The sequence below is a fragment of the Stegostoma tigrinum genome, chromosome 12 (genome assembly GCF_030684315.1).
Source record: "Stegostoma tigrinum isolate sSteTig4 chromosome 12, sSteTig4.hap1, whole genome shotgun sequence".
Taxonomy (NCBI): Eukaryota; Metazoa; Chordata; class Chondrichthyes; order Orectolobiformes; family Stegostomatidae; genus Stegostoma; species Stegostoma tigrinum.
The window spans coordinates 19,462,227-19,476,541 of record NC_081365.1 but is presented as its reverse complement, the minus strand read 5'-3'; the positions used below and the strand labels follow the sequence as shown (position 1 = coordinate 19,476,541).

General features: G+C 40.1%; 1 protein-coding gene across 8 annotated transcripts in view; it reads right to left on the bottom strand.

The window, feature by feature from the left end:
• Positions 1-14,315, bottom strand: part of hlcs (holocarboxylase synthetase (biotin-(proprionyl-CoA-carboxylase (ATP-hydrolysing)) ligase)) — a 171,124-nt gene that overhangs the window by 14,660 nt on the left and 142,149 nt on the right. For all 8 annotated transcript variants that reach the window (XM_048540527.2, XM_048540529.2, XM_048540531.2 and 5 more), the window contains 2 exons: positions 11,369-11,529; positions 7,562-7,676 (listed from right to left, as the gene is read on the bottom strand). In XM_048540527.2, coding sequence (XP_048396484.2) covers positions 7,562-7,676; positions 11,369-11,529 — 276 coding nt within the window. The remainder of the gene's footprint in view (positions 1-7,561; positions 7,677-11,368; positions 11,530-14,315) is intronic.

Below are 14,315 nucleotides of genomic sequence, written 5' to 3'. Positions count from 1 at the left end.
CATGTAGGCCAAACTAGCTAAGGGTGGCAGTTTCCTTCATTAATGAGCCAAGATGGGTTTTTCTGACAATTGACAATGGGTTCATAGTCGTCATTAGATTCTTAATTCCAGATATTTTATTGAATTCAAATTCTGCCATGGTAGGATTCGAACCCAGGTCCCCAGAGTGTTGTCTGGGTCTCTGGATTAACAGTGGATAAAACCGCTAGGCCATTGCCTGCCCTTGGCTTGAAGATAGAAGACAGAGGATGGTGGTGGAGGGTTGTTTTTCAGATTGGAGACCCGTGACCAGTGGTGAGTTATAAGGATCGATGCTGACTCCACTGCTCTTTGTGATTTATATAAATTATTTGGAAGTGAATATAGGAGCTGTGGTTAGTGGGTTTGCAGAAATCACCAAAATTGGAGATGTAGTGGACAGTGAAAAAGGTTACCTCAGAGTACAATGGGATCTTGATCAGATGGGCCAATGGGCTGAGGAGTGGCAGATAGAGTTTAATTTTGATAAATAGGAGGTGCTTCGTTTTGGAAAGGCAAATCAGGGCAGGACTTAGACACTTAATGGTAAGGTCCTGGGTGATGTGTTATGGAATAAGTTGCCAGAACAAGTGGTAGAGGCAGGTACAATTACAATATCTAAAAGACATCTGGATGGGTAAATGAATTAGGAAGGGTTTAGAGGGATATGGGCCAAATGCTGGCAAATGGGACGACAGCAGTTGAGGATATCTGGTCAGCATGGATGGATTGGACCAAAAGGTCTGTTTCTGAGCTGTATATCTCTAGGATCCTCTGCACTTCATGGAATTTATCTCACTACATAGAAAAAATGAAAACACATCAGTGACAGGAGAAAATTCCAGATAAGAAATATTTTTCAGATCACTGAGTTCAAAAAACAGTTAGGGCCAAGTAATCTGAGGAGGTGGCGGAGTAAAAATGTAATTAGACCATCAAAAAAAAAGAAAACCCTTCTAAGTACAAGATTCTAAATTGCTCCAATTCGTATGGTGGTTTTACTAGAATCTATTAATTCTATTTCGACTGGTCATTAGTTTCAAGGTTCATTCCCTCAGCTTCACACACTGATTTATTAAAGGAGGTAGCTACATAGATAGTGGATGCCCTGGTAGGAATCTTCCAAAAAACATTAGATTCTAGAAGCGTCGCAGAAGAGTGGAAAAATGCCAATATCACCCTGTTTTTTTTTGAAAAAGAGAGATGGAGACAAAATCTATACACCAGTTAGTTTAATGTCTGTTGTTGGCAAAATGTTACGGTCTAGAGAGGACGTAATAGCACAGCATTTACACTTACTTACTATGAGCAAGTACAGTCAGCATGGCTTCATGAAGGGGAAATTATGTCTGACATTGTTTTGAAGACATACCAAGCAGGATAGATTCAAGGGAAGCAGTGGGTGTTATGTATTTAGATTTTTGGAAAGCATTTGATTAGGCACCATGTATCTGACTACTTTATAAGTTAAGAGCCTAGGTGTTGGAGGTAGTACACTCAGCATGGATAGACATTGGTTAACTAATAGAAGGCAGGGATTTGGGATGGAGGGCATTTTCAGGATGGCAATCTGTAGCTAGTGCCACTGGGATCAGTGCTGTGACCCAAATCTTCTATAATATATATTAATGACTTTGATGAGGAAAATGAAGATGCAGCTGTTAAGTTTGCAGATGACACAAAATAGGTGAGAAAGCAACTGGTGAGGACGACCTAAAATCTACAGAGAATACAGACAGGTTAAGCAAATGGGCAAAAACTTGGCAAATGGAATATAATGTGGAGAAATGTAAGATTAGGCACTTTGGCAGGGTGAATACAGGAGCTGAATTAAATTTAAACAGGATAGAATGGAGGAATTTGGGCGTCCTCAACCACGATTCACAAAAGGCTAGTATTCAAATTCTATTTGTAACAGGGAAGGCAATTGGAATCTTGGCCTTTACTTCAAATGGAATGAAATATTAAAGTAGGGAGGTTTTGCTAAACCCGTACAAGGCACTAATCACACCACAGCTGGAAGACTGAACAATTTTTGGGCCCCTTATCTAAGTGGAGATATACTGGTATTGAAGCTGGTATTGTTACAGAGGTCATTCACTAGGCTGATGCCTGGTATAGAGGGGTTATCTTACAAGGAGGTTGAGTAGCTTGAGCCTCTAGAAGGTTGAAACATACAAGGTTCTTAAGGGACTTGGCAGGATAGATAAAGGTTACTTCCCCTTGGCCAAGACGAGAGGCCATACTTTCAGAATAAGGGATTGCACATTTAAGAGAGATGAGGTAGAATTTCTTCCTTCAAGAGGATGGGGAATCCGTGGAATTCTTTACTGAACAGGTGATGTTGAGGCTGGGTGGTTAAGTATATTCAAGGCTGAGACTGACATATTTTTAATTAGGCCTGAATCAAGGATTACAGTGAAAAGGCTGAAAAGTTGAGTTTAGGACTATCAAATTAGTTGTGATCTTGTTGAACGGCAGAACATGATGGGCTGAATGACCTACTTCTGCTCCTTTGTCTTCTGGCTTGTGTAAGTGGTTCAACTATTAGGTAAAGGAGTTTTGTTTGATTATTATGGCCTCCTTTCAACGGTAGCACCTTCAGAAAAAGCCAAAGTGATCACAATGATTTAAAGACAAACTGAAACTACAGTCCATCACTGGGTTAATAAGATATTATTAGCATGATTCTTCCTTTCTTCTACAATGGTCTTCATCGAAATTGTATGATTCAGGGATAGTGGAAGGATATCATATGTAGAACTGTTCAAATTAGAGAGTATGTGTGCATGTATGTATTGAGATTGTAGGCATAATCGCTGAACCGGTGGGCTTGGTTGCAAACGTTTTCACCACTGTGCTGGGCAACATCATCAGTGCACCTCTGATGAAGCATCGATGTCCTGTCCCTCTTGTTATTTATATGCCTCAGTGTGTTGAGGTGTTTGGTGCCACTTTCGATTCTGTTTCTCAGTGGTTTGCACGCAGGGTGTAATTTAATGACCGAGTCCCGGTTAGAATACCAGGTCTCCAGGAATTCCCTGGCGTGTGTCTCTGTTTGAAACAATTATGCAATTGTGCAAATATGGATGTATTATCCCAGTTGAATTTGTGTCCCTTGTTGTCAATGTGTAGTGAGACAAGGGAGAATTGGTCGTGTCTCTTGGTGGCTAGTTTGGTGTTCATATATCCGTATTGTCAGTTTTCTTCCAGTTTGGCCTATGTAGTGTCTCTCACAGTCTTTGTACGGTATTTTGTATATTACACCAGTTTTGCTGGTTTAAGTTGTGGGATCATTTATGTTCATCAGTAGCTGTCGTAGGGTGGTTGTTGGTTTGTGAGCTACTCTGATGTCTAAGGGTCTGAGTAATCTGGTTGGCATTTCTGAAAGTCACTGATGTAAGGTAAGGTGATTAGTGTGTCTGGTCATGTTGCGTCTTCCTGTTGTGGTCGTTCTCCGAGGAAATGGTGGGATGTGCTTTTTGGGTATCCATTCGTTTCAAAGACTCCATTTTGGTGTTCCTATTCTGCTTTGCGTAGTTCCGGATTGCTGCAATATGTTATGGCTCTTTTAAGTAGTGTCCCGATGCAGCTCCATTTGTGGGCTTTGGGGTGGTTGCTAGTGTAATTGAGTACATTGTTCCATATGTGTGGTCTTTCTATATACGTTAATCTGCAGTTCCCCACTGTTTTTGCGTTCTGCCATTATGTCCAAGAAGGGTAGTCGATTGTTATTCTCTTCGTTTGTGAATTCTATCCCGGTGAGGAAGTTGTTTATGTGTCGGTGGGTTTCTTCTAATTTTGTGCATTTGACAATCACAAAGGAATCATTTGCAATATCAGCCCCAAAGTTTGGTTTGTATAGCAGGGAGCACTGTCGTTCTAACCTATGTGTTACTGCTTCTGCAATCAGTCCTGATATTGGGGATCCCATTGGTGTTCCGCTGATATGTTGTCATTGAAGGTGAAATGGGTTGTGAGGCACAGATCTAGTAGTCTCATGGTAATGTCCTTATTAATGTTGGTATCCTGGGGTGCCTGCCTGCTTGATTTGTCCAGTAGTGTGGCAATTGTCTCTTTGGTTAGGTCGATGTTTACAGGCGTAAATAGTGCTGTTACACTGACGTTTATCATCATCTCATCCTCTTCTATCCAGGTGTTCTTGATGATGTTGAGGGATTCTTGGGATGAGTGGATGCAGTGGGCACTGTTGTCAACTAAGTATTTCAATTTCTGTTCCTCTGAGGAAGGGTCACCGGACTCCAAACGTTAACGCTGATATTTTCTTTACAGATGCTGCCAGACCCGCTGAGCTTTTCCTGCAACTGCTGTTTTTGTTCCTGATTTACAGCATCCACAGTTCTTTCGGTTTCTATATGGCGGTGTGCCTAGTAGTGAGTCAACAGGTCTAAGGGGGACTCCTGGTTTGTGTACCTTGTGGAGTCTGTCGGGGTGTGCTGAATCCCTCTGGCTTCACCTTTTGGTAGTCTGTCTTGCTGATGTCTCCTGAGTTGTGTAACTTCTTCAGGGTTGTTGTAATCCGGTTCCCTAACTGTGGTGTCAGGTCTATCACCATCTGTTGGTAGGTGTCAGTATCTGCTAGTAGTGTGTTAGCTTTCTCGATGTATTGGGCTCTACTGAGGATTACTGTTTTGTGTCCTTTGTCTGCTGGTTAAGATTACAATGTTCCTGTCTTTCTTGACTCCTTCCAGAGCTTTCTTCTCTTCTGCATTGAATGTATTCCACTCACCTTTTTTGCTAGGTATTGGGGATATCGTCTGTTGTAATGGTCTGTTGTACTTCTTCCGTGAGTCCGTTGGTCTTAAGTGTTGATTCCAGCACAGCCAGAATGTCAGTCTTTATAATGTCTCTGTAGTTATAGTTCCATCTGTAGTTATAGTTCCATCCGCATGCTGGATGGTCATCTCCTTGTCTGTAAGTGGTCGGTCCGAGATATTTTTAATCCATGAATCTGTGTTGTCCATGTTGTTGATTTGGGTAATTTTGGACAATTTTTCTTGTAAGGAACCACCATGAAACTACTAGATCTGTGCCTCACAACCCATTTCCCCTTCAATGCCGACATATACAAACAAAGAGAGGATCTGATGAGGGTCTAGGCCCGAAACGTCAGCTTTTGTGCTCCTGAGACACTGCTTGGCCTGCTGTGTTCGTCCAGCTACATACTTTGTTATCTTGGATTCTCCAGCATCTGCAGTTCCCATTATCACTCACACATACGGTACCTGGTCCGTATTACATTAGCAACCACCCCAACGGCCAAGAATTTGGGTAACTATTTAAAAGAGCCACAACACATTGTATAGTTCTGGCTTGCTGCAAAGCAGAACAGGAGTACCTACACAGAGTCTTCAAAAGGAATGGATACCTGAAAAACACAATCCATCATTACCTCTAGGACAGACCACAACACAGACTCGCTAATCACTCTACTGGACATCAGGGACTTTCAGAGATGTCCACAAAGCTACTCACAACCACCCTGCGACAGCTACTGACGAACGTGAAGGATCCCATATCCAAAACCAGTGTAATATACAAAATACCACGCAAGGACTGTGAGACACACTACACAGACCAAACTGAAAGAAAATTGACAATACTGGTACACAAACATCATTATCCACCAAGGGACATTACAAATTCTCACCTGTCTCACTACACACTGACAACAAGGGACATGAATTCAACTGGATCAACACATCCATAATTGCACAAGCCAAATAGAGACACACCAGGGAATTCCTGGAGGCCTGGTATTCTAACCAGAACTCGGTCAGAAAACACACTGAATTACACCCTGTGTGCAAACCACTGAGAACAGGACTGGAAGTGGTACTAAAAACACCCCAACAAACTGACACATTTCGTTATCTTGGATTCTCCAGCATCTGCAGTTCTCATTATCACATATAAACAACAAGTGGGACAGAGCGCCAACGCTTCACCGGAGGCACATTGACATGTTACCAAGCAGGGTGATGAAACATTCGCAACCAAACACACCAGCTCGGTGATCAAGTCTACAATCTCATCCCGAGCTATAAATTTTCTCAAAAACTTCAAAATGTATGTCATGAGTTGGTTGGGATGAGAGGACATTTATGGAAATGGATCACAAGTTTTAGGAACTAAGGAAATAAAGCATTTTCTCCTATGTAACACCTACTTAAAACATGACCCAAAATAAGAACCCATTTCCCAGGATTCCCCTACTAACTGTTATAGCACTTAATGCTTTATTTCAGGGAAAGGGTGGCATAGTAGCTCTGTGCTTAGCATTGCTGCCTCGTAGTGCAAGGGACCTGGATTCGATGCCAGCCTTCAGTGATTGCCTGTGTGGAGTCTGCACTTTCTCCCCATGTGCACGTAGGTTTTAGCCAGGTGCTCTGGTTTCCTTAGAGGCCAAAGATGTGCAGGTTACATAGATTGGTCATGCTAAATTACCCTGTAGTGTCCAGGAATGTGCAAGGTAGGTACATTAACCATGGTAAATGTGGATTTACAGGGTCAGGCTAGGGGGCTGGGTCTGGGTGAGATATTCTTCAGAGGGTTGGTATAGATCTGATGACTCAAATGGCCTCTTTCCACATGGTGGGGATTCTATGATTTGAATACATCTATGACAAGAAGGCACAGAGCATTCCTTTTCATGGAACAGATTCAAACACATGACATCTGTCATGATTTTGCAGTGTAATTCTTGTTTGTTTTGCAAAAGGTAAGATGGATCCGGCATAACAATAACCGACGCAACCACAGAAACTGCTAGAGAAACTCAGCAGGTCTGGCAGTATCTATGCATCGAAAACAGTGTTAATGTTTTGGGTCCACTGACCCTTTAAAGAAGGGGTCAAATGTTAACTCTGTTTTCTTTCTACAAATGTTGCCAAACCTACTGAGTTTCTTCAGCAATTTTTTTCCCCAGACTTCCAGCATCTGCAGTTCATCAGTATTTTTGTTACAGAGAACACTGTCTCCAGAAAAAAAAGGAGAAAATACTCCGTTAAATCAAAACTAACAAATGTTTGCACAACACAGAATTCACAAGGCCTACCTAATGCAACTAAAAATCAAACTGACAACAATAGTTGACTACATTATTTGCTGGGAAGAGATTAATCATATCATGGATGATATACTTTTTTTTAATTACAATACATGCACAATTAGAACACAGAATAATTGTTAAGGTCTGATGATGAACAAGAATAGGAGGGAAGCAGTTCTAATATCCAAGAAATCATGCAACTTACAGTGATCCTATTTGTTGTTTTCTGAATGCCTCCAAATAAAATCCTGTGCACACTTTTTCCCTGATGTAACATACCACATCTGAATTATCAGGTTAGTGACACAAATTCATTACAAACCAGAAATATTTGAATCACCATATAAAAAAGCAATATTTTTATGATAAAAGCTTAATAATGACTTTTTTTTAAACTTGGAAACATGCAAACGTTAAACTTGATTGGAAATAAATCTATAACAGATGTAATAAATAGCTTTCAGTACATACCAACAAGTACATGAAAGGTTGCTCCCATCAAAGTGGAATTAACCAGGACTCCACCTAATTTCATGAGATTACTGTAGTAAATATCATTTGGCCATTTAAGCCTCAGATCAATATCCTATATAAAAAAGCAAGTGCAAATTACATGACATTCATTACTCCCTCATTAGCATGATAAAATAAATGCATTGTTCAAAATGGAAGCATGAAAATAATTCAAGAAATTCCTAATTAGTCACGTCTATTACATCATATCAATAAATTAATTTCAGGGCACTAGTGAAATGTTCAACCACTGGGTTCATCTGAATACCAAATCCTAGGATTCAATAAAAATTAAATGGCTCCTTTGTTTTATAGATATTTTTTGTTGTTTCACTGCAGTCACAGTTTTTCCTAAGTACTTCATAAGTGTGTGTGAATGTATCATACATACACAATAAAAGGGAAAATAATATTTTTTTAAAAATAGGCTTCCCATTGCAGATATAAGAAAATTGAGCAGTGTCAAATGTTCTAGGACCCCAGTACATACTCAATTTAACCATTCTACCTAAGATATAAGTTTCTTTCTTTTCCCCATCTCCATCAATTGATCCAGAATACAGCTGCAATTGCTTCCATAGAGGGCAATAAAGATGGATATCTGATCATGTTTAGCAACTAAATGGCAAAGTACTTAATGTACAGTTTACTGTCCTGCATGCAGTTGATTTGCTATAACCTGAGTTACTAATTTTCATCCACAGGCGAAATGTTATTAATATCTAAATTACAAAATGTTTACTTCAACTTTGAATGCCATGTTTTTTCTTCTTAGTTGTATATTTTGTTTGCTAAAGTTCTTTCCTGACTGACTATAGAAAATATATATTAGAACTGAGATGTAATTTAAGCTAAAAGTTTACTGCTACACTAAAAGCAGGAATTATCACTAAAAGCAAATGTTGACATATTACCATTCCAACATAAATCACAAATTGTTTACGTACGCCAAAACACAGAATAAAATAAAGGTCACCCACATCATCTGTAAATGACATACTATCAAATTCCAACAATACTGTCAGATGAATACCTGAACTAAAGTATTTCAAAATCTTTGTTAAAGAATGCATGACCTTCTGTTAAAAAAAAGTACCTCTATAGATATTAAATCAAAATGTGCCGTTGGCTGGTTTAATGGAATTAAGTTGCATTACCATAAGTGAATTAATTATCGAAGCAAGTGCCCTTCCAAACCACCGTCAAGAAATTGGTTTTGAGTAGGCTGCCATGGGTCTCTATCACGATTGAATGCCAGGCAAAATTGTTAAATAAAAGTGCAAACTACTCGTGTTGACGGCATCTAACCAATGCAATCTTTCTATTCATCATTTACGTAATTGAGTCAAATGTCAAGGATAAGTTTCCAATTCACAACATAAAACCAGCATCTCTGTGGAGTCTGCACGTTCTTCATTTGTCTGTGTGAGTTTCTTCTGGGGGCTCCATTCCACTCATAATTCAAACGTGCAGATTTAAGGTGGATTGGGCATGGGAAATGCAGTGTTACAGAGATAGGGAGGGGAATGGATCCGAGTGGGATGCTCTTCGAAGGTCAGTGTGTACTCGATAGGCCGAATGGCCTGCTTCCACGCTGTAGGGAATCTATGATTCTTTAAGGCTTTCTTTGAAGTAATATTGTAAAATAGTATTGTACCTGACCACACAGGCATATCACGTGCACTCAATGGTATAAATTAGCTCAATTGAGCACAAATAGATTAATGGGTATGCAGGAGCAGAGGAAGCTGGGTGTGTGCATGCACATATCATTGAAAGTGGCAGACTGGGAAGACAGAGCAGTAAGTAAAGCAAACAGTATCCTCAACTTTATTAATAGGGGATTAAAGTACAGGCAAGGAGGCAATGTTGAACTTGTATAAGACGCCCGTTAGATCATAGCTGAAATATTCTATACGGTTCTGGGTGCTATATTATAGGAAGGAAATGAACACATTGGATTCGGTGCAGAAGCAGTTTCCAGGAAGGGTTCCAGGGATGAGGTGCTTCAATTATGAGGATAGACTGAAGAAGTTGAGATTGTTCCCCTAAAAGAGAAGAGGAGATATGAGAGAGGTTTTCAAAACCATGAGCAGGCTGGATAGAGTAAATAGGGAAAACTGTTGCCACTTGTAAATGAAACAAAATCAAGACGGCATTGATTAAAAAATGATGTACAAAAGAAACAAGGATGAAGTGATAAGTTAAGGTATAGTTGGTACTGTCTGGAAATGTGGTTGAGGCAGATTCAATTGAAGCATTCAAGAGGGCACTGGATAATAATATGGATAAAAATAATGTGCAAAGATATTGGATAAACCGATAGATTGGCACTAGATAATGATGGTCATTTAACGAGCCAGTGCAGTCCTGACAGGCTGAATATTTAGAATAATCAGGTAATTTACAGTGAAGTTAAAGCAGGTAACCAGCTCTTCTACATTTCTAAATATAGCAACAAGTAAACCATTTCACAGTGGAAACAAATCAACTTACATCCATATTAAAAGCGACAGAGAACAGACACACAATTACATAATTCTCTCAGAACAGGACAGAAGAAATGTGAGAAAAATCATCTGCTGGTGATCAAAATGTGGAGATTAAAAAGATAGTCAAAACACATATGCCATTTAGTTGCTAAACATGATCAGATATAAGCAGTCATAACATTTTAATAGTATTGCATCTTTAGGTTGCTTAAGAATATAAATCCATCGTGCATTGACAGACAGACTCTTAGCAGGGTGTGACATGCCGATACACGCTTTAGAAAGGCTGGTCAGACCTTCCCTTGTAACAAATGCTCTCCATTCAACCTCAGAAACAAATACTAACTTCATTAAGCTAGCGAGAATTGCATCTGTGATGTCGACAACGTTTTTGCTCCAACTATGCAACCGGAAGCAGAAGTGAAACCCAATTTAAAAATACCTCTTTGCCAATAGTACAGGTACTTATACAAATAATCTTCTCTCAATCATGCCAATTTGCACATTCAACAGATCTGTTTCTCTTTAAGTTAAGCCTTTATTATGTGAAAACGTCATTAGCCTAATTTAAAACCACCTACTAATAGGACAGATTAGATATAACAGCAAATTGCCAACACACTCCCATTTGAAGAATATCCCTAGATATCAAACCTGCATTCAGAGACTGGAACACTGGTCTCTTGCTCACCACGGAAATAGAGGACTGTATTTCCTCACACATCCTCTTGTTGTTCATCTCATACTGTACTTCGTCCCAACTTATCCCCTCTCTCGTACAATCTCTTCTCACATTTTTGTACCTCCTGCTCCTCATGTACTGCTCTTTTCCCTATAATCCAGCTTCTCTCATGTTGCACTTATCAATTTCCACATTGTTCTTTCTATCTTCCCCAAATCCTCCACGTCCTCCTTTCCTTTTCCTTACTTCAACATCCACTATTCCCAAATGTTCTGCCTTCCTCCATTCACGCTCTTCATCTTCTCATGTTTCCTTTTCCCAACTCTCACCTTTCACATCCACTCCCCTTCAACTTCCTCTCCCTACTTTGTCACCCCCTTCCTCTCTTCTCCCTCTACTATCGAGCACCACTATCTGTCATCCTTCCTCCAACATCCATGAGTGTGCTTTCTATTCCCCTTTCCTTTCCCTCTAACCTACTTGACCTCAACACAGCACATGGTTTTGACTCAAGTACAATAGCATAACAGATCATTGAGTGAACTAGCTAAACATGAAATCTCAATATTATGAGAAGTATAATTGACAGACCTCATATCCTGGCATGGATACCACAGATTCCACTGCAGCCAGAGCCATTAAGTGCTGTACAAAAGAAATGTTCTGTCCAAGTTTAGAGTGGGCTTGAATCCTAGTGTGTAGAGTAAACATTGCACAGCCTATTGGACTTAGCCATATATTTCCTCCACGACCTACAGTTAAAATCAAAACCAGACGAAAAATGAATAAATCAAATTTAGTTTAAAAGATAAGCCATGCATAAAGAATCACAATGATAAAGATAATGCAATTCATAATTGTCCTTCACATCTGAATGTCAATCTGTTCTGAAATGACAAGACTAAGCTTTTCTCTTTTCAAGTTATAAGCATCCTGCATGAGACCCCTGGCCTTTCTGAGGACAGTCTTGCTGTGAATGGAAAGGTTGTGGGTTCAAGTTCCACACCAAAGATTTCACAGCAGTTCTAGGGCAGTGCTTATGGTCAAGGCAGCAATCATGATGTTGCATCAAAGGTCTGATTGGTCTCTCAGTTGAACAAAATAAGCTCTGTGGAACCCTTTATAAAGCATGGGATTTAATATATTTGAACAATTTTTAACGCTCAAACACCATTAAGTAAATTATTTGATTGATCTTTTATTGGCTGCACTCTGCACAAATTTTCATTTTCAACGAGGAAGGTACAAGAAATCTCCCAGAACTTGAGATCTCAGTGGCTGGGTTAAATGAGGGGTTGAAGGAAATCAGCATTAGCATGAAAATTTTACTGGAGACATTACTGAATTAATGAAATTAATGAATAATTAATGAAAGGTTATAAATTGCACAGTCAGAATGAGGGAGACTTCATTAGATTGAGACTGAGACGGATTGAGAAACTGGGAATTTGGGTCAAAGCAGTAATTCAAGGCAGAGGGGGCAAGAGGTGCTTTAATTAAGGCTTACTTCAAGAACTAAAGTTTCCAGAGTGAGAGGTGAGAGGGAAAGGAAATGAGGTGGAAGCAAAGATCTATACAAACTGTAGCAACAGCAGTGTGATATCATTAGTGCAGAAAATGCACCTAATTATTGTGCAGGCTTGGTCAGTGTTTCTCATTTTTAAAGTACAAGTTGTATATTAAGCTTGTGTTTAAGTCTCCGGAACAAAAACAAAGTCACTGGGAAAGCTCAGCAGGCGTAGCAGCATCTGTAAAGGAAAAAACAGAGTTAACATTTCGGGTCTGGTGACCCTTCCTCAGAACTGACAGTGGCTGGGAAAACATCAGTTTATATGTGGAAAACAGGTGAGGTGGGTGGGGTAGGGAGTAAACAATAGGATAGAGCCCAAAGACAGAGAAAGACAGTTGGACAGACAAAGGAGTTGCTAAAGACCAGGCTGAGAGGGTGAACAGTTGTTAATGGGGACTGTCAGTGATGAACAACATGGGGTGTATAACGGTAGGCTATGTGGTAACAAGGCCTGGTGTGTGGGGTAGGGGGCTGGGACATAGGAGAGTTTAGGCCCTAAAATTATTGAGCTCAGTAGAGTCCATAGAGCTGTAGGGTCCCCAAGTGGAAAATGAGGTGTTATTCCTCCAGCTTGCGTTGGGCTTCACTGGAACACTGCAGCAAGCTAGAGACAGAGATATTGGCCAGGGAGCAGGGTGGTGTGTTAAAGTTTTCCCATCCACCATTAGTTCTGAGGAAGGGTCACCAGACCCAAAACGTTAACTCTGTTTTGTCCTTCACCGATACTGCCAGACCTGCTGGACTTTTCCAGCAGCTTCGTTTTTGTTCCTGACTTACAGCATCCGCAGTTCTTTCAGTTTTTAGTTAAGTCTCAAATTTTTTTTCCCTTTTTCTGAGAAAAGATTTGTTATGTTTTCACAGTAAGTACATATTTATTCAAGTGTAACAAAATGTTTTTACCAGTACAGGACAGCAGATCAGAAGGGTCAATGATGTGTACATCCTGCGGTGGAGCCATACACTCTAACAGTAAAGAAACAGATCCTTCGAGCCAACTAGTTTATACTGACCAGGTTTCTTAAACTGAACTAGTCCCATTTCCTCCAAGCCTTTCCAATTCAAGTACTGTCCAACCAGTGTATTAAATGTTGCTCTGGTACCCGCCTCGAACACCTCCTCTGGCACCTCATTCCATACAGGCACCACCCTCTGTGTGGAAAAAGCTGCCCCTCAGGTCTCTTTTAAATTTCCCCCTGCTCACTTCAAGATTTTTGAATATCAATGGCATATAGATTATGGGGATGGGCTGGGTAAAAGATATTGAACTGTCCTATCAACCAACATCATATTGAATGATGGGGCTGAAGGGCCTACTCCTGTTCCTAGGTTCCCTAGGACCCGATAATGCACACCCCAGAATATTGAAGGAGGTAGTTACAGAGACAGTTGACGTACTGGTGAACCAACTTCAAAAATTCAACCCATAGGAACCATTCCTAAATCTTTCAGAAGGTAGTAAATGTCACTAAACTGCTTAACAAAGGAGCAAGAGAGAAAACAGGGAACTATAGATCTGAAAGCCTGACCTCAGCAGTAGGGAAAATGCTCAAATCTATTATGAAGGATGGAGTAAATAAACACTTCGATGATAATGATCCCATTTAGCATTATTTGTACGGATATGTGAATGGGAAATCTTGATAAACTTGGAACTTCTTGAAGATGTTAATAACAAAATTGACAAAGGAGAATTGACAGACATAGCACAGTGAGATCTTCAGAAAGTTCTGGATAATTTACCCCCCGCAAGAAGCTGGTTACAAAAATTAAAGCACATGCATAGAAGGTAATGCCCTGGTATGGATTAATAATTGGCCACCAGACAGAAAACAAGCCGTACAAATAAAAGGATTATTCTCACGTTGACAGGCAGTGACTAGGGGTGTCCACAAGGATCAGTATTTGGGCCCCGGCTGATCACAACATACATCAATGATCTGGGGTTGAGAGCCAAAAATAATATTTCCA